Source organism: Dasypus novemcinctus, chromosome 21, assembly GCF_030445035.2.
Source record: "Dasypus novemcinctus isolate mDasNov1 chromosome 21, mDasNov1.1.hap2, whole genome shotgun sequence".
Classification (NCBI taxonomy): domain Eukaryota; kingdom Metazoa; phylum Chordata; class Mammalia; order Cingulata; family Dasypodidae; genus Dasypus; species Dasypus novemcinctus.
In genome coordinates, this window is record NC_080693.1 from 58,248,987 (window position 1) to 58,269,012 (window position 20,026).

The 20,026-nt window shown below is 47.6% G+C and overlaps 2 protein-coding genes and 1 non-coding gene across 3 annotated transcripts in view; 1 reads left to right on the forward strand and 2 right to left on the reverse strand.

The window, feature by feature from the left end:
• Nucleotides 1–2,216: 2,216 nt before the first annotated feature.
• Nucleotides 2,217–2,290, reverse strand: TRNAN-GUU (transfer RNA asparagine (anticodon GUU)). Its single transcript has one exon. It is a non-coding gene; the product is annotated as a tRNA-Asn (tRNA).
• A 745-nt stretch (nt 2,291–3,035) lies between these two features.
• On the forward strand, nt 3,036–11,464 carry PSMB3 (proteasome 20S subunit beta 3). Its single transcript, XM_004454931.4, has 6 exons — nt 3,036–3,250; nt 3,580–3,764; nt 5,930–6,037; nt 8,493–8,670; nt 10,275–10,369; nt 11,350–11,464. Exons 1-6 carry the CDS (start codon nt 3,125–3,127, stop codon nt 11,396–11,398), a joined length of 741 nt encoding a protein of 246 aa, XP_004454988.1. The 5' UTR covers nt 3,036–3,124; the 3' UTR covers nt 11,399–11,464.
• Nucleotides 11,465–12,904: 1,440 nt separating this feature from the next.
• PIP4K2B (phosphatidylinositol-5-phosphate 4-kinase type 2 beta) overlaps nt 12,905–20,026 on the reverse strand; it is a 28,937-nt gene continuing 21,815 nt past the window's right edge. Inside the window, exons 7-10 of the mRNA XM_004454932.2 lie at nt 19,638–19,751; nt 18,228–18,486; nt 17,659–17,762; nt 12,905–17,002 (exon numbers count right to left, since the gene is read on the reverse strand). Coding sequence (XP_004454989.2) covers nt 16,922–17,002; nt 17,659–17,762; nt 18,228–18,486; nt 19,638–19,751 — 558 coding nt within the window. The 3' untranslated portion in view covers nt 12,905–16,921. The remainder of the gene's footprint in view (nt 17,003–17,658; nt 17,763–18,227; nt 18,487–19,637; nt 19,752–20,026) is intronic.

Genomic DNA, 20,026 nt, shown 5'->3' on the forward strand with positions numbered 1-20,026 from the left:
AATTTTGAGCTATATATGACCAGAAGAAAAAAAAAAAAGATAAAATTTTCCCTCATAGTGAATCAATAAGGACAGACCCCACTTTCTACGTACTATGAACACGTGGAGATGAATAAGCAGACACTTCGGGAAAGAGACGTTATAAAGAGCTGTCTGGATCCGGTGAACAATGCTCTTTCATTGAATATAAGGATTTTAAGCTGATACCTTGTCAATATGCAGCTCTCTTCATTGTGGTTGGATTTAATGACACTGAGACAACAAGGCTATTTATGAATTCCTAATTTTATGGAAGTTTTAGATGAGTACTTAAGCAGGTGAGTGAATTAGACATAATGTTTAAGCTCCTCTACCAATTTTTAGATAAGATGCCAGAAAGTTGAATAACAGAAGGCCCTGCCAGACAACAGTGATTTATAGGAAATGCAAATAGCATGGAATACCTCTGAACATCTGTAGCCCAAAATAATGAGAGACCACAGATTGCAAACAGGGTATGCTTCCAAAGACCTTATAAATAGACGTTTTCCACATTCCCTAAATAGAAAACAAAACTATTTTAAAATATGCTGTACAAGAAAATTTTTTTTTTCTAAACTGAGAGATTTAAGTTTTATTGTCTAACTGTAGGCATTTTTTTACACTTTAAAGTTTGGGGATAAAAGGGTTTGGTCTTTCTTTAAGCTTAAACTTTTTTACTGTGGTAAGACATATATAACATAAAATTTACCATTTTAGTCATTTTCAAGTATTCAGTTCCTTGCTTTTACATTACAGTGTTGTGTGACCATCACTATCTTAACATTTATTAAAACTTTTTCATCATCCCAAACAGAAGCACTTTACTCATTAAATAATAATTCCCCATTCCCCCTTTCCTCTAGCCCCTGATAACTAATGAAGTTGCTTATTCTACATATTTCATATCAAGTGGAATCATATAATATTTGTCCTTTTGCATCTGGCTTAGTTCACACAGCATAAAGTTTTCAAGTTTCATCCATGTTATAGTTTGTATAAGAACGTCTTTCCTTTTCACGGCTGTTGGATATACCACATCTTGTGGTATTCATTCAGTAATCGAAGGACAAATTGTGTTGTTTCCACTTTTTGGCTATTGTGAACAATATTGCTATAAACATTGGAGTAAAAGTAGAACAAGGAAAAGAAAAGAAAAAAAAAAGTCAGTGGTCCCACCCTCGTGCCTTGCGATGTGCCTCTGGCAGACATTAAGTACCAATGTTTCCCCTTGATTTGTGTTAGTTGTAGTCTCTCATACTGTCCTCTCACTGACAATCACTCATGAAAAGAGTCGTGTCTGTCACCGAGTAGAAGCTCCCAGAAGGCAGGAACTCAGGAAATCTGGGCAATTATTTGCAGCACATACCCTTAAATTCTCCCCATAAAGATGGTGATAAGGTAGGAGAGGGAGGCTTCTTGTGTTTTTTTATGACAGTCTTTAGCTCTCTGTCCTTTGTTTACCCCTTCTCTCTCCCAAACAATGCCTTTTTGGTATTTTCTCTTTTCCCCCGTTCTCCTCCTCCCCACTGCTGTGTGCTGTATTTCTGGAGGAAAAAAATGATTATTTCATTGTTTTCCTTTTCTGATGCTCCTCATTTTAAATGCTTATCTTTCCCCTCTCACCACGCTCTCCAGATCTTCCCTCCATTTCTCTGTCATGTCCTTCTCTTCTCTCCCTCCCTCTCTCTCTCCCTTTCTCACAGCTATGTTCTTCCTTTCTCACCTTTATTTCTAATCATCCCTCCGTTTCCTTTTGCCATTCTCTTTCGTTAGCTTCTTCTCTTCCAAACACAGTACTTCTAGGCTGTAACATCGATTGAAACAAACAATGGAAACCGTTCAGCCTCCAGTACAAATTTATTCTTAATCCTACGAAAAGTGCAACCTGAAACGTATTGCACAAGGAGACAAAAATCTGTCTTTGCCTTTCCAGCAACCCAGCCCCGGCGGGGAGGGGGGCGGGGGGAGGTGGCTGTTCAGGGAAGCAGCGGAGAAATTATCCTATCATTATGTAAACAACGAATTTTCAATGGTAATGATCCTCTAATTTGCTATCGAAAAAGTGCTGCCTCTGTCGTATCACTACAAAATCTGTATTTTCAGCTGTTGGGAACAAAAAGCTTAAAAGGTTTTCCTTTTTGGTGGAAAGGGACGAATATTTTCCTGAAAGGCGAGGAGAAAAAGCAAAAACCTAACGTCCCTGGGTGGGCTCGAACCACCAACCTTTCGGTTAACAGCCGAACGCGCTAACCGATTGCGCCACAGAGACTCCGGCGACTACTAGGGTGGCGGTGAGTAGAGTCAATAGGCGTGACTCAAGACAATGCAGGACCCAGAATTCAAATCAGGTAACAGGAGGAAAGAACCGGATCTCAAAGAAGAGAGGGATCCTGATCGCGAGAAGAGGTTGCCGGGGCCGTGAGCGGGGAGAAAGCGGGTTGTGCGCGTCTGGGAGGGATCGACGCCTACTACCCCTGGGATCTACCCTGGATGTGCGGAGTCGCGGAAAAGTCCCTCTTTAGGGTGACCTGAGACTTGCGGACACGTGAAGCCAGCCTCCTGGCTGCCCCGAAAAGCAGAACAACCCCTGGCCTCCAAACCTTCTTTTGGCAGTCGCGGAAAACTCTCCGGTGCCTCTCTTCCCCCTTCGCCCCACTACCGCGTCATTAAAAATCCACTTAATGGGCGCCACTTAAGTGCTAGGCACTGTTCTAGTCCAATGCATATCCAGAGCCTAACATAGTTCGTCATACAAGAGGTGGTCAGTAAGGACTTCTATAATGGGTAAATGATATGCATAATACGTCCGACCCAAAGAGCGTTGATAAACGCTAAGGTGGCTCTTCCGCGGGACCCATAAACCTCTCCACCCCATCCCTAAGGCTTCCGGGCTTCACCAGCACACGTGCGCGCTGGTCCCGCCCCGTCTAGAGCCTCCAGAGTCCCGGTCCGCCGCGATCCCAGCATGCACCCCAACGCAAGGCTCTTCCGCATTCACGGTGACTTTTCACTTTCAGCTTTCCCTCTACCTCCGTTTTGGCTTCTCATCTAAACTACCCTTTACGGGTGACTGACAGGGAAGTACAGCCAACCGAAAGCCGAAATGACCCGGAAGAGTCGGCCTTTCAGCCAATGGACAAAGAGCAGCGAGGATGGTTGCGCAGTGAGGGCCAGAGCGGGTTTACTGGAATTGCGGCGGAGATTGGGGTCTCAGTATACCGCAATCATGGTGAGATGGGGCGCAAGGAGAGGGGACGGGGGGTAGGAATTGAGGAAGCGGGAGGGGCCCTGGGGTGATTTGGGAGGCGGAGAGGGCTTGGTGGTCGATGGAAGGAAGTGGCTGCAGTTAGAAGGGTAGCGGACGGCAGTGAGGATCAGGGAGTGAGTGCGACCTCTGGCATCCACACAGAGCTAATCCCAGAGCTGGAATTCGGAGAGTCTGAGCGCCTCCAGAGTGCAGCACAGGGCTTCCAGGAGGCTCCGGAGCAGGGGCTGGGTCGTGGGCTATGGTGGCATCTGGCCCCTCGCGCTGAGCTCCTCCACCTCTGTCTGCCCCAGTCTATTATGTCCTATAACGGAGGGGCCGTCATGGCCATGAAGGGGAAGAACTGTGTGGCCATCGCAGCTGACAGGCGCTTCGGGATCCAGGCCCAGATGGTGACCACGGACTTCCAGAAGATCTTTCCCATGGGCGACCGGCTGTACCTCGGCCTGGCCGGGCTCGCCACCGACGTCCAGACCGTGTAAGTGTACAGGGTTCCTGCCCGCACCCAGGCCTCTTCTAGGCCAGCCTTGCTTGGCGGATTGAATGGCCTGGGTGTCAGTCATCTCCTAAACACCTCCAGTGAGCCTGAGACTTTGCCGACACCACGGAGATCCAGAGATGTATACTAACCAACTTTTACCAATTGACTCTGTGCTCCAGCTTTGTGGAAAGTACCTCACATCCATAGGCCCATTTAATCCTCTTAACAACTTTACCTGTTGCTGCCTCATTTTGCAGATGAGGAAACTGAGGGCTTCAGAACAGGCAAGCTAACTAGTGTCAGGGCCAGGATCCAAACACTGGTCTCCCTAAGGCTAAAACCAGCTCAGTCCTTAAAGAACTTCTGGTCTAGTTGGGAGGCAAGGCAGACATATGGAAAGATAACTAACCCAGGATGAACTGGTGCTTATTAACTGCCACATTAGTTATCTAGTTCATAATGCTTATGTGCTGGAGATGAACCAGGTAGCTATTGTGATGTCCAAGAGTGAGGGTTATGGTCCTAATGGGGTGATAGTGGTAGGAAAGGAAGGGAAGTGATTTCTGAGCTTTGTGGCTGACAAGCTTTAGTGGCTACCTGGATATTGTAGGGCCAAAGAAAGCATCATTGAGGACAGGTTCTATGTTTTTTATTCCTGTGGTGTAGAATAGTACTCTGCATATAAGCAATCGAGAAATGTTTCAAAGATGATTTCAAAGATTGTGTGAAATATACAAATAGGGAGGAGTAGCTTTGGGGGTAAGTGTGTGACTTTGATTTTGACACCAATTTTGAGATAAGAAGGTAAGCCAAGTAGAAACATCTTGCAAGCAGTTGGGGTTTTGATTACATCTAGGGCTGGAGAGGCACTAATTTGTTAAAGCTGTGGGAACAGATCCAAGACAGACTATGTAGAGGGGAAAAATAAGCTAAATCTTACATTGAGTAGTGGAGCAAGAAGAGAAGCCAGAAGAGATGAAAGGAAAAGAATCAGATAGGGCTTCAAGAGGAAAGATGTGCTCACAGGTGTCAGGTGTGGTGGGAAGCTGTTGGCCTATGGACCAGCAGTCTGTTGACTTATTTTCTAGAAGATCAAGAAACTAGCTCACTAATGTAAGTAGAAGCTTTACTGAATATTTTCTCTCTCATTCCCTTAAAGTTTCCTAAGTCTCTAGAACATATAATTTGGAAGTACTTCTTGAGCTCTAACCCAACCTATCCTTTTTTCCTGTCCTGGGTGGAATCAGAGATATGTCAGTTTATAGTTCCCCGTCAATGTGAAGACTCCATCACCTTCCTCTTTCCAGTCACTGCCATGCTTCTGCTCACACCATTTCCTTTTCTTTGGGAGGCTTTTCTCAATGAGTTTTCTTACGTGTGAGCAGTAATTACTAATGTCACTAGGCCTCAGTTTCTTCACCTGTAAAATGAAGATAAGGTTGCGTCTATGGCACTTTCCAGGTCTGGTGTCCTATGGCTCATTGCTTTGTCCCTGACAGGTAAGGAATTAGTCTGCCCTGTGCAAGGCCCTCTCCTGGGACTCAGGGACAGCACTGGAAGAGGGAGAAAGTATGGCCCTTCTCCTTATGTGCCTTCCAGGCCATTAGCACAGCAGTTTATGCTTAGTAACATGCGTAGGACTTGTCATCCACCCGTCTGTGATCACACTGCCAGGTAATTAATTTTGTCCCTATTTTATGGATGGAAAGACTTAAGTGGGAGGATAAAGGTTTAGCCCAGGTCTGCTCTTTCACTGTTGATGGCTCTTTCTACTGTAAGGTTTCATGATTTTATGTGTACAGACAGACTCCCTCCTCCTAAAGTATGGAAAGAGCTATGCATTTTATTGTATACAAATTAGTACCTCAAAAAAGAGGGGAAGAACTCCATTTCATACTCACTCTCCTTACCCCCCCCAAAGAAAAGCATGGAAAGAAAGGTTAACAGAGTGGCATGTTTCCAGATGATAAGTGTTGGGACAAGAAGTCCTAAACTTGGAAGTGAGGCTGGACTTCTGGTGAGAAAAAATCAGGGAGGGGAATAGAAGAGTCTGGGAAGGGATTGAAATTGTGTCTCTCTCCTTTCCCCGTAACCTGCACAGGGTGGACACCAGGGGACGTTCAGCAAGAACGTACTAATTTGCTTTTCTCCCCCCCACACAGTGCCCAGCGTCTCAAGTTCCGGCTGAACCTGTACGAGCTGAAGGAGGGGCGGCAGATCAAGCCTTACACACTCATGAGCATGGTGGCCAACCTCTTGTATGAGAAGCGGTGAGTGAAGCAGGGCCAAGGACTCAGGCAATCCGGAAATCTTTGAGTGAGGCAAAGTAGGCATGTAGTCTTAGTCTGGAGGGAGGGGACTCCCCCTTGTTCTCCCATTTCTTATTTGCAGGGTGATATCCTTATTTTATGGGTCTAATTTCTCTAGGCCTATGGCCTGATAACCAAACAGAAAGAAAGGACTTAATTCAGAAGAGGGCAGGGAATGCAAATAGCAGATGAACTTGCTTCTTGGCAACAGAATTAACCCCCACCTACCATTGCCCTGGAGTCTCCCAGCCAGGAGCCACCCTTCTGCCAGAGCTATTTTTTCAACCTTAGATTCTCTGGTATTAGATATGGGCATTTTCGCTAGTTCGCCTTGAGGCCTTTAAGAAAAAAAGGCATCTAACTAGAATTCGGAGCAGAGGATGGGATGGAATTGATGGGAGAACTCTGTGGCAAAACTCAGTGGTAAGAAGTCCTACGTGGCAAGAAATCCAGCTCTTCTTCCCCTTCTTTCTTCAACCCATCCTTTCTTCCTCCCTCTCTTCCTCCCTTCGTTCTTTTCTTTTTTTTTTCTTTAACTTTTTACTTTGAACAATTTTATACTTACAAGAGTTGGAAAAATACTCTTTAGCTCTCAAAACTAAGTCTTGCCATCGCTATACCTAGAGCAATATTATTGTCTTTTTAGTATTAAAAAGGTCAAAACAAAACAAAACAACAAAAGTATCACCTGTCCTTTAAGTATTGGTTAATATTCTCAGCTGTGAACTATCTGCCATATTCACAAATGTGGAACCAAGTTTATCAAAATCCCAAATCGATTTTTTTTTTAGATTTATTTTATTTTATTCCCCCCCCAACTTGTTTCCGCTTGCTGTCTGCTCCCTTTGTCCATTTGCTGTGTGCTGTCTGTGTCTGCTTGTCTTCTCATCTCATCTTTTCTTTAGGAGGCACCAGGAACCAATCCTGGGACCTCTGATGTGGGAAAGAGGCACCCAATCGCTTGAGCCACCTCAGCCCCCTGGTTGGTTTTGTCTCTCATCTCTCCTCTTTGTTTCTTGTTGTTGCACCAGCTTGCCACATGCGCCAGTTGCCTTCACCAGGAGGCCCCGGGAAATGAACCCAGGACTTCCATGTGGTAGACTGGAGCCCAATTGCTTGAGCCACATCTGCTTCCCCTTAATGGATTTTTAAAATTAATTTGTATGAAAAAAAGTCTTATAAAATTGTATGGATCAACTCACACTTAGTTATATATATGTTTATTGAAAAGAATAAAAGTATAGGACACTGAAATTGACTTGGAAAATTCTGGATTTATAATTGCTGCAGCCAGTTATGCAGCCATTCTTCTACAAACCCAACTGAGATAATTGGTTTTCCAGCAGAACAGGCTGAGGCAGTGATTTGCAAACTCAAGCAACGTATAGACCCTTTTTTTTTTAAACTTCTCATGAACCCCAGCGACTCCATCCTGGCCCCTCTGTGAAATAAAAGTAAAATGCTGACCTTCAGTATTTGGAACACTGATATCTTGGCATCAGCATGATTGGAAGTACAAAAGGAGGCCCTGAACTGTGTTATAGTACTTGGTTTTATGGTTGTTACCTGGATAATTCAAGATATTTATATAAATGTTTTTTTGTTGGAGAGGAAAATACAAAATTTTAAATTTTTTATAGAAATTGGCATCCCGGAATCCGTTAGAGAAACAGTGGATCAAGGCTCCCCACCCCCCGTCCTTTCTCCCACCTTGGAACTGTGGTTTGGTTTGGTGTTTGGTTTTTCAGAATTGTTTCTTACAGAGCTATAACTTAAGATCATGCCCTTAGAAATTACTTAGAGCTGGTATAATATAAAGCATATGGGTAATGCCTCTTTCCTTTCTGTTTCTATTGAAGATACTGGCCATGAGTTATGATCACTAAGATTACTTCTCAAAGCTCAGGGTCCAAAACAAGTTTCTAATGAACAGACAATGAGAGTAACTCAGTCCATTGGCTATCCCTCTTCTGGCCAACTAGGAGACTCAGTATAAAACTTTTGTGTTCATTCTATGTGTCTTGTATTCTGTCTTATATGTTTAGTCTTATTTTGCTGTGTTTTCCCACTGAACTACCCAAAATGCTTTTTTGAAAGGATCAGGGGTATAAAAATACAAGTAGAGGCTTGCATGATGGTAGGACATTAGATTAGGAAGGATTAGAAGAAAGCAGAGTTCCCAAAGAGAGGAGGAAGAGGGGGACAGGATATGAAGGTAAGTGTCAGGGAAAATTCTTAGAGCATTGCCGGAAGAGGAAGGAAGAACTAAACATAGCTGGCCACAGGGAAGGGTGATCTTCTAAGCAGGTCCTTATTTTCCTCCCTGGTCTGGGCCAGGGTCTGGTCTGATTGGGCCTGAACAAGAAGGCGAACATTCTTGAGCTCTGGTGTCCATCTCTGGTCCTGGTCCCCACAGATTTGGCCCCTACTACGCTGAGCCAGTCGTCGCTGGGTTGGACCCAAAGACCTTTAAGCCCTTCATTTGCTCTCTGGACCTCATTGGCTGCCCCATGGTGACCGAGGACTTTGTGGTCAGTGGCACGTGCACTGAACAAATGTACGGGATGTGTGAGTCCCTCTGGGAGCCCAACATGGTGAGTTAGGGGCATGGAGTAGGGCTGGGCTCTGGGGTACCCACCTCTTGGCCATCAGAAAAAATGTGCTGGCAGGTGATGGGGAGACTGGTGTGGGTAGGAGAGAAAGCTACAACTGTTGATCCTCAGCAGAGTGTACTACAACATATAGTACCTTACAGGGTTTACAGGGTTCTCACCCCCATTCATTGAACAAACATTTAGTAAGGTGTAGTAGGGTTGGAGGCAGCACAACATAGTGGGCCCTGGAGCTAGGTTGTCTGGGTCGGAAATCTGGATCCACCCCTTAGTAAGTTATGTTCTTAGGTAAGTTGCTTTATGTCTGTCTAACTCAGTTACCATGACTGTAAAATGGGGATAATAATAGAACCCATTTAAAACTGTTGTCGTGCGGGAAAACACAGAAAGATTAGAACAACAGGGCCTGACAGTGAAGGTTGGCTATTATTATTGACTGCCAGCTGTACCACACACTGGAGAAACCCAGTTGTGGTCTCTGTCTCTAGGGAACACAGTACAGTCTGCTGAAGCAGGCAGACACCCAAATACCTGTTCAAAGGTAGTTTGCAGGGAGGAAAGCCTTCCTGGCACTAGGAACATGTGCAAAGGCACAGGAGGGGCGTGGTGTGTTTAGTGACTCGAGAGAGCTCTGCATGGCTGGAGTGTAGGCAGAGTTTGGGGTGAGACTTTAAAGGGCCTTGAAGGCCATGCTGAGGAGTTTGGACTTTTTCCTCAGGCATGGTGCCAAAAGCAGTAAGGAACCAGAGGAGCTGCAGACCTGCAGGTAGATGAGACAGGCTGCTGAGTCACCTGCAGGAGGCACTGAGGTCCTGAGCAAAGAGGTGGCAGTACAAATGGGCAGGAGGGAACAGCCAGAACCAAAAGGACTTGGTCACTTAAAACCCGGAGGGAGGAAGCGGCTGTGGCTCAAGCAGTTGAGCTCTGGTTTACCATATGGAGGACCTGGGTTCAATCTCTGGGACCTCCTGTTAAGAAAAAAGCTGTCCCAGACTGGAGCGGAAGAGGCGCGGGCCCCTGCGTGACGAAGCAACGCACTGAAAAGATGACATAACCAGATAGGGAAAAAAAACAAAAACAAAACCAAGACGGGGGAGAGCATGGAGTTATTAGGGATAGCTGAGTTTTCCAGCTGATCTAAGAGAATGGAGGAGGAGGAACTAATTTGGGGTTCCTTAGATGTGTTCATGTTTGGACAGCTTGAGTTTAAGTTACCTGTGGAACCTCTAGGGGGAGATTATAAGGCAGCTAATGGGAGCCAAATAAAATTCTAATTCCCATTTTACAGAAGAGGAATTGTGGCTGCTTAGAGGGGCACGTGACTTGCCTAAGGTCATGCTGCTGGTTAGTGGAGGAAATTGGGGTCTTGAAGTACTCTAGCCTCTTCCACTTTTCCTCAGATAACCCTGCCTCCTTTCAAGGAAGGAGCTGAGGAGCTTTCCCACACCCAGGGAATCATCTGTCACTTCAGGCACAGAAGGTGCCAGAACCGGGGGTCCTAGACCTAGGAAAAAAAGAGTTACAGAGCTGGATGCCGTTAGGGTCCCAAGGATCAGGGGTTTAAAAGAACACTACTCTGTTGGAAGGATCCGGAACACCTGTTTGAAACCATCTCCCAAGCCATGCTGAATGCTGTGGACCGGGATGCAGTGTCAGGGATGGGAGTCATTGTCCACATCATGTGAGTATGAGCTGGGAGAAGTCTGGAAGCTTTGCAGTCATGTCCTCCCACTTCCCCACAAACACACACCCAGTCTTCCCTGCCCCTGGTCAGGTGTGGGATAGCTAAGATCCAGGCTTTCTCTGATGGGCCAGGTTCCCTTTTGCCAGGTGAGGCTTGACCCTGGCCTCACAGTAGACTTTTCTTTCCATCCTTAACAGTGTCCCATGGTCCTATGGATATATGTAGGGATGAGCCATAGTTACTGGAATTGGTTGAAATCCTAGGTGATCCCCCTCCCCCATTCCCACCATTCTGGAATCCAGAACTGTATGATGCCCTGAGCTCTGGAAATTTGTCCAACCCCCAGCCAATTTCCCCTTTGTTTGGAGACCAGAAACCTAATTGGGTGGAGTAGAAAGTGTCCTCACACCTGCTTTCCTTGGGTACATCTCGGAATAAAGCCTTTACTGTTCTGGAAGAGTCTGCTTAATTACCATGAAAAACAGCTTGGTGCTGACACGGAGAATTTACTACTCCAAGGATGTTTTATGTTCATTGGCGTGAACCACATCATTCCTTCCTAAGTTACATCTTCTCTAGGCCTAGGGTAGCTCCTCCCCCTCCCCCGCTTTTTTTTTTAAGGTTTATTTACCCTCCTACCCCCTCATTGTTTTGTTCTCACTGTCTTCCTTCCCTTCTGTTGAAGGCTCCTCAACCCAGGCCTGAATCGTCTACTCTGCATGGTAGATGAGGCTACTGTGGGAAAGCCTCCCCTAGGGGTTTCACCTATGGAGAGCCTTCACTATTCACTAGTCTTCCCAGTTTTCCTTTTCCTTCCCCTTCTCCCTCCTCCCTTACTCAACACGGCTGACCAAAATAGTTAGAGGAGCAGGAAAGCCATTGGAACAAGTGAGAGACAAGCAAGATTGGCGCCAAGGCTGGGAGGGAGGCCACTTAGATGGGTGTAGATGTTTTCTTGTGACTTTCTCCCTCTGCAGTGAGAAGGACAAAATCACCACCAGGACACTGAAGGCCCGAATGGACTAACATTTTCCCTCTGCACTCCCAGACTCCCCCCTCCTTCTTTTTTTAAATAAAATAGTTTTTCTTTCACTCCTGTGTCTTTGTTTTTGGTGGTTTTACTGCAGAACTCCTTCCCCAGCTGGGCACTTAAAAAACATCTGCTCAGGGTACAGCTCAGCACTCAGGTGTTCATACCTTGCAGCTTCACCCACTGGTACACTGCTTATTGAGTGGCTGTACCAAGAGCTTGACACCTACTAGGATTAAGTTACGAGTCAAGGCAGAGACCTTATCCTCCTTTACAAATGGAAAACTGAGGCTCAGCACTTAAAAGAACTTACCCAGGCCATAGAGCTAGATTAACCCATGTTCCATTTGACTCCAAAACCTAGAAGCCTTTCCACTAAACTCTCCTGGAAAACTTTAGAAAAAAAATTTTTATTCCCACCCACTCATTTGCACTTGCTGTGTTAGTTTTGTTTCCTTGGGAGGCACCAGGAACCAAACCAGGGACCTCTGATGTGGGAGGGAGGTGCTTAATCGCTTGAGCTACCTCCTTCCCTGCTTTGTATCTCATGTTTTCCTTGTGTCTCCTGTTGAGTCATCATATTGTGTCAGCTCTCCATGCCTGCCTGTCACACCAACTCTCTGTCTTCTTTAGGAGGGCCGGGAACCTCCCGTGTGGTAGGCAAGAGCCCAGTTGCTTCAGCCACATCTGCTTCCCTGGAACACTCTTAAAGCTTTTTGTTGTTCAAGTGAAAATTTGACCAAGTACCCACAAGTAAATTCCTTGTAGGTCAGTGTTGGTTAATCTTGGCTGAACAAGAGAACCACCTGGGGAGCTTCTGAAACATACTGATGCCTCTTGGTCCTAGCCCTTGAGATCCTGATTTAATTGGCACCTGTCTTTTCTGAAAGTTCCCCAAATGATTCTAATGTGCAACTGTAGAAAATCTGCATAGCACAGAGATTCTTAATCTTTAGCCTCCAGTAGGATCACCTAGAGGGCTTAATTAAGACAACTTTTGATTTGGCAACTTAAGGGTGGGATCTGAACATTTGCATTTCTAACTGATGCCCAGTGCTGCTATACTGCTGGTCTAGGACCATGCTTTGAGAATGGCTACGTTCTCAAATGTAGATTTTAAGCTACAAGAGTATGAAGGAGCACAGATGTACCTGAAGTACACACAGGTGACTTGTTTGAAGTAGGCTACACAGCTAGTCAGTGGGAATGCTGGGACTCAAAGTCAGGCATCTGGCTCCTCCCCAGCGTTCATTCTACACAGCTAGAAAAGTGAGGGAGAGGGTGGTCTGACCATCCCACAGTGTGTGTGGCAGTCAGTAACAGACCTGTGCTCAGCTCATCCCCGCTCGATCCACATTGCATCTGAGAGCAGGAGTTCAGCCAGTCTTTCTCCAAATTCAGCCATACACTGATTTATCCTAAGCTGCCTCTGCAAACTGGGACCAAAATCTTTTCATTCTGAAAAAACTAAAGGCTCATTTTCAAAGGACTCATAACAGATATACACAAAGCTTTTTGAGTTTTATTTTTCCCTCGAGTTGGAGATTCATCTTAACATGCATGCATTTTTAAACAGTAACAGGGTCTCGAACTGTTCTGAGCAGACATTAGACAAGCACAGAAGGTTGAAAATTCCTAATTAAAAAATGGAAACTGTAGTGGGAAATCAAGAAGTCACACACACATGGTTGAGTGGTAGTTTATCCTGCTCCCCTAAAAGTTGAATCTAAACTTCACATTTTTTGACTGCAGCGTTCCACCTGCTGCTGGGTGTGTGAGCAGCCCTGGCGCCCACCCAGTGCTTGGCTCCCACCACCTCACAAAATGGCTCTGAGCAAGGGAAAAGGACTCCTCTGGAAATTTCATCCCACGCCTCCTTCCTGGGATCTTGGCATAGCCCATGGAGGGATGGCTAAGTCTCCCCTTACCCTCAGGAGCACTCTTCACAAGTGGTACATCACAGAGGAGGGCTAGAGCCATGTCACTGCACCCTGCAGAATGCAGAATGGCCAGCAGGTTTGAATGTTGTTTTCCCTTTGATCCCATGCTCTGGCTAGGTCAGCTCCCACGTTACTGCCAGAAAGAGGTCTCTAGACCTGGGGGGAGCCACAGGTCTCAGGCCAGAGATCCAAGGATTGCTCAAATACCTTGCCCCTTCCAGTCCCCAATATCTGAGTTGCTTGAGTGCTAGAGGGGTGCTGAAGTTTTTTCTCCTTCCCAACTTGAAATGGTCAAAAGATAACTGGGGAGTGGGATTGGCTACTGAGAGAAGTCCTGGGTCTCTGGTCCACCTCCCCAGGCAGGCCCTGGCTGACTGAAGAGGGGAAGTCATAGGGCAGGCATCTGAGGCACTACTTTGCACTCTATCAGGGGATCTGTCTGAGTCCTAAAGCACAGGCAAGAGAGAAAAGTACAGTAAGAAGAGGAGGAGGGGAGGAAGAGCTGCCTGTGGTGGGATCTTTGTGAGCGCCACAGAGAACAGCCACAGGGGTGACTCGTGGCACCTGTCACAGGCCAGTAGCCCCTGAGCTAGACAAGAAGAGATTGAGCACTGCTTCAGTGTGCACTCCTAGGGCTCCTGGCCTGCCATGTGACCCTCAAACTGCAGGGCACAGATGAGCTTGTGCTGGGGAACACAAAGACTCAGTGGTTAATCAACAGGAAGAAGGGCCAGAGGCCTTCATCTAGTGGTTTTCCCAGTGGAGTTCTCAGCAGTCCTCACTGTGGCAGCAGACCTAGGAGATACTCTCAGCGTAGACTTTTGGAAGGAGTGGGGGAGGGGTGGGGGAGGTCACGACTGAATGCTAGTCCTTAGGTAGGATGGTGAGTCCTGGCCTTACTCCATCCAGGCTTCATCCAACCAGCAAGGTCCTATTCTCATGCCTGTGTTCTTGGGGGCCCCAAAATTATTCTGGGATGCCATAAGATTGTTTAGCTTCCTGTCATGGCCCCAAGGAGTGACGCCTTTTACAGAAAGTGAAAGGTGGAACACGAGGAGAAAAGAGTGGAAGCAGGCAAAACCTTGGGGGATCAGTTCACTTTCTCTACATTTAGACTGCAAACCAGATAGAACCTCTTTATCATTACAAAAAGAAAAGGAAGGAGAAAAATTTGTATAAACCAAGATAAATCAGCTTTTAAACATTTGAGTGCCAAAGGAATTAGAGGGACAGACCCAGGGTTTTGAAAATAGCATAGGGAGAAAAGATGAATGACCTCTTAAAAATCTAAAATCCACCAAACCACAGCTCAGATGCAGCAAACCAAACAATACTGTCAGAAAAACAAAAGAGCATTTGAAACAGAATGCTACCTCTCAAAATGTAAACAATATACCCCCCTCCCCAGGAAAAAAAAAAAACCCACAAAAACAAAAACTCAATGTTAAAGAAGTTAGATACCTGGTAGTTCATCTTTAGATGATAAGATCAGGTTACACTTTTCATACACATTACGGCAACATGATTAGCAGACCAAGTGCAGAGAACCGGGTGCACGTCCAAAGCTCGGGAGGCTGCTGGACGGCAGCATTCAAGCTTTGGAGATGCTGGGCCTGACTAGGAGCAGACCCGAATTTTCATTCTTGATTATGAAATGGGGGGAATCGAGTCCAAAGATTATTCCTACGCAATCCCTTTCCTAAGTTGACTTTGTTTTCTTCATGAGCCACTTGGTTCCAAGTTCCTCCCCAAGCCACTTTGTGGTCGTGCTGAGATGTTCAGAGTTCCTAAGGCCCCTACCTGGGGCAGTGGTTTTGACCCAGGTCTGCCCCTTTCAGAAGGGATCCCAGCATCTGACAGCCCCAGCAGAGTCCAAGAATGTTGTCTCCATTCTTTCCTGACCTAAATGCTGTGAGAAGGTCCCCAAAGAGAGGGCACCAGAGCCAGTGCTGATTCCTGCTCCAGAAGTGAGCTTGGCCAGGTACGGAGGGACCCATAGGAAACCGATCCATTGATTCAAAATGGTTCTACAAACCATCTTTGCATCTTTGGGGATATCTACAAGTTTTACCGTATCTCTCACAGCCATAGGGCCTTTTTCTTTCCTATCCAGGCCAGATTGCTCTAATGGCATCACAGGGCACTCGTCGCTCAATTCTGAGGGCCTAGGTGGGAAGCTCTGAAGGTGGGTGGAAACCATGAAGGAAGCTGCAGGATGCCTTCTGCTGAGGAAGCAGTGGGTAGCAGACTTGCTGCAAGTCTAGAGGGGGCCATGAAGTAAAGAAAGCCCTGACACAGGGGCCAGGTCAAACCCCACGAGCCTCCAAAGTGGACTTCCTGGGTGACGTCCTCAAGGGACTTGGAAGCAACTTCAGGCTTGGCCACCACACTTCCCTAAGGTGAGGAGGCACCACTTCTTGCTGGCTGACCTTAGGAGTTCAGAGATTCGACAGCTGTCCAGGTGACAAACCACAGGCACAGGGAGTCAGATTATGTACCTGGTAGCCCTGGGGCATGAAGAGGTATCTCTGCAAACAGCATCCCAGGTGCTCAGAGATCTGCCCCCAGCTAAGAGCTCGGCTACAAGAGGGCTTTCCTGGGAGGAGGTGAGAAAGAAGTAAATGTTGGCAAGACCTCCCTTGATAGTCATCAGCCTGGGGCTTTCCCAAGGGGAAATAACCACTGTGAAACTCAAGGGTCCTGTTATGTTCATAGGTGCTTTCTAGTTGCTCTTGACCCTGTGGGAGGCAGGCTTTACAGAGAAGACACTTGAACTCCAGGGGCTGAGGGTCCATGGACTAAGACGATGATCACTGGGCTCGCTAAGACCAGCTGTCCAAGAGCCCAGTGGCAACCCAGTCCTTGGTGTCCCATGATGAGCTCACTCCCTTCTGAGACCTTTGATTCTGATCCAAGATGCCTGGTGTTCACCTGGAGCGTTCCTTCGGGGTGAGAGCATTTAGACGGAGGAATAATGTAACATTTCACTTGTATCCAGGGTGGAAAGGTAGAGGAAGTTGTGCATAATACTCCATACAATTAAAAAAAGTTAGTCCAGACAAGATCAAATGCAGCAGGGCCAAGGTGTCAGACCTCTCCTCTCTGGCTTCAGAGAGCTTTGCTCTGAGAGGACCCTTGGCGCTGGATCTAGGGGATGTCCTTTAACTGAAGGGAACTGAGAGCTGGGCAGGGATGGGGAAGAAAGGTGGATAGGGTGATGACACGCAAATCTGGAGCAATGAAATTTCAGAAACATAACCCAAATAAACCCATAAAACCATCTCTTGGATCTTAGTAACAAAAAGGGAACCCCTTTTTAACCTGGGTCAAATGGGGGGGAAAAAATCAAGGGTGAGCAGCAGGCAAGGTCACATCCTGTGAGCATGTGCACACAGCACATTCCCCTCCCCCTCAGCTAGAGTGTATCAGTGTCACAGGCTGCAGTCCCGTTGCTAAAACCCACCTCCCTTCCCCCCACTTTGGCTCCCCACCCTCTTCTCTAGCCCAAATATACCCTCTCCCTCTCCCATCCCTGACCCCACATCCAGCTCGCTGGCTCTGGCTGAAAGTAGAAGGTAACTATGTCAGGATGTTGGACATGAACTCGTTGAAGCGTTTGGAGTACTGCTCAGGGTTCACAGTTGAGATCTCGGCCCCCGCCTGTAACATGCAAGAGACAGATTTGGGTCTAGTTCCTTGGCTCTAATCAGGAGGATGTACCTAGAAGCCTGAGTATTTGCCACTCGGTATCAGGGTAAGAGCTGAATACTAGCTCCCAGACTGGGCAAGCCACTTCGGGAAGCGGTTCACACATCTCAGAATTGCTCTGGCCCCACTCCTCTGATTCACAAGCCCAGGCCTGCAAGCCCCTAAAGTAGCAGAAAGGGGGTGGTGAAACGGTGGAGGCTTCTGTTTGGAGAACAGTAGACTGAAGCCCTGGGGAAACAGGCCTCTGGGGAGCAGCGTGGGCATGTAAACAGAACTATTACTGGTGGCTCAACAAGATGCACAACATGCCTGGCAGCCCCAGGGGAAAGGAGCTGGCGGGCTCAGGGCCCCAAGGGCCAGAGATCTGGGGGAAAAACAAGCAGAGCATACCACCCAGGCTGGCATGGAGGGTGGGCTGAGATGGCAGAGAACATAAAGCAGCACAGGCAGGTGTTTTGCCTGTTCTCTGCTGGGGAGGAGGGGGGACATGATTTTCCAGGGAGCAGGAGCCCTGGGACCACCCTTCCTGAGGGTCTGAGGGTGAGCGTGGCTGCTCATTCTGCACCTTCCACCAGGCTGGGCCCTGGAAAAGGACAAAGAGTACTCACCCCATGTTTCACTGTTTTGGCAGCATGTGCAGCTTTCTTCTTAGCATCGTATGGCGTGAGGATATCGATGATGGCCATGAAATAGACCTCCTTCTTGGGGGCACCTAAAGGTGGGGAGAAGGAGAGGAGGAAGGGGTGCCAGGGAGAAGAGCAGAAGGCAGCCCACAGGTATGAGATCCAGACCCCCTCCCTGTCATTCTGGATCTGGGAAAAGGGATGACCTACTGGGCCCTTCTCAGAAGCTTTCACAGCTCTTATCTGATCTTCAAAGCCACCCTGTGGGGGTGACACGACAGCATCTATGTATGAGGGTTTGCTATCCCAAGTACCAGAGCAGTACCCCGCCTCTGTCAGCCAAAACAGGCAGAGAACTGAAGGAAGGCCTGACAGAGAAGAACCCCCCAGGGCCCCAGAAAGTTACTGGCAGGGACCTGGTGAGGGAACCTGGAGGCAGAAAGAGGCCACAGCCAGAGATTTAGGTGATGGAGGCCCAGGCACCCCAATGCACCCTTCCTAGCAATGGGCCTGAAGTGGGCAGGATCAGGGCTGTGACCCAGGCTCCTACTTACTTTCATGGCTCTTCATAGCATAGACATCAACAGAGGGGTCAAATTCCCCAGGGCCAAAGAACCGGGGGAAGCTGAGGAGGTTGCCAGGGCTGTCTGGAGGCGTGCCGTAGGAGCAGAGCAGGTTGCCGCCCACCCCATCGTTCTCACACTCCTCATCCTCTGCCCGCTCTTCCACCTCCATCTCCTCCTGCTCTGCCCGGTCCACATCATGGATGCCCACCAGGAGGCTGTAGTCCATGATCTTCAGCTGGGCCAGGAACTAGAGGAAGTGAGGGAAGGAAAGATGGAAGAGGTGACATGGGACAGACATCCCAGTGGCAAATGGAAAGGGGGAAAGGGCAATTCCTAGTAAGACACCAGGAGCTCAATGAGCTCGGCGTCTGATGCAGAAGCCAGTCGTTCAGCAAGACTGGTGAGCGTTACAGGTGGAAGGGCCAGCTGCTGCGGGACTCTGCAAGAGGGGAAGAGAGGAGCTCCCTGAGCAGAGGAGCTGGGGCTGAGGAGGAGTCAGCTGGGCCAAGGCTGTGGGGGTAAAAGTAGAAAGAGCACTACAGGAAGAGGGAAGGGTCCACAGCAGCCTGGGATCAACAGAGGCCATGGCGAGTTTGAGGAAAAAAACACTGGAGTGTTACACCATTGAAGAGGCTGGAGGGATGGATGCAACATTGCAGTGTCTTTCCAACCACGCCTCCCAACCCAGTATGAGTCCTAAACCCCATTTAAGTGGGCTGGGACTAGGGTTCTGCTTGTTTATTTGTTTTTAAATGCTACATACAATATCAGAGCACATCACATGAAGTAAGGGGAGTGTTTCAGTTATATCTATGTGTGTGTGTGTGTTGCGTTCAAAGGTAACATGTATACAAAAATGGCAACTAGCATCAACAACATTCTCAGCTCCTTCCCTGAAGGTCAGAGGAGGCTGTGTGGCTCGGGGCCCAGCCCCGGGACCCTGGGCTTCCTGCAGCCAAGCCACAGTCTTCCCATCCCTATAACGAGTGCTCTGTGCAGATGGTGACTAGGGTCGCATCCTTGAGGATTCCATAACTTGGAAAAGAATAAAGAGGGTGGGAATGATATGGGATTAAACTGGACAACCTGCTTTTCATCTTAGCTAATAATGAGACTAGAGCCACTGATCCAAATCTGCAGTGAAGAGTTGAGGTGAATGCACTCACAACTGAGTTACAAAAGGTCTACTGGCACAAACTGCATCCACGAAAAGGGAATATTCATTTGCATTAGCTTCAGGTGCAGGTAGTACCCATCTTGCCCAGAGCCTTCCTCTTAGGGCCTTCCTTTTTCCACATTGCTGGGAAGCAGTGAATTTAATTTTTCTTAAGGTTAAAGAGTCTCTTGCTGTGCAACAAGAGGGGGCCCTGCCAAAGTGAAAACGAGGCTTGTAAGTACCTCGACATCCCGTTTCAGTTTCTCCAGGAAGTTCTTTTTACTTTCTTCTCCCACATGCAGCTTCTGCCCTTCGTTGAGGAAGTCATTGTCTTTGAAGGTCGGCAAGTCCTTGGCCTGGGAAAGCAATACAGTGTTAGGCTGGTAGGCTGGGTTCCTTCTTCAGAGAGTCCTCTGCTGGCGCATGGTTCTGCAAGGGGAAGGAGCTTTAGGGCAAAGATGCTCAAACTGCCAAATCAACAGCTCAGTGCAGGAGGCTTGAGTCCCAGGCTCTGGGAAGACTGGATGTAGACTGCTCAAAGCCCTCTTTCCTGCTAAGCCTGGACTAACTCAGGACTCAGGCAGCCACTAACTGATTCAGTCTGGACCATGAGATGGAAATTGCCATCCCT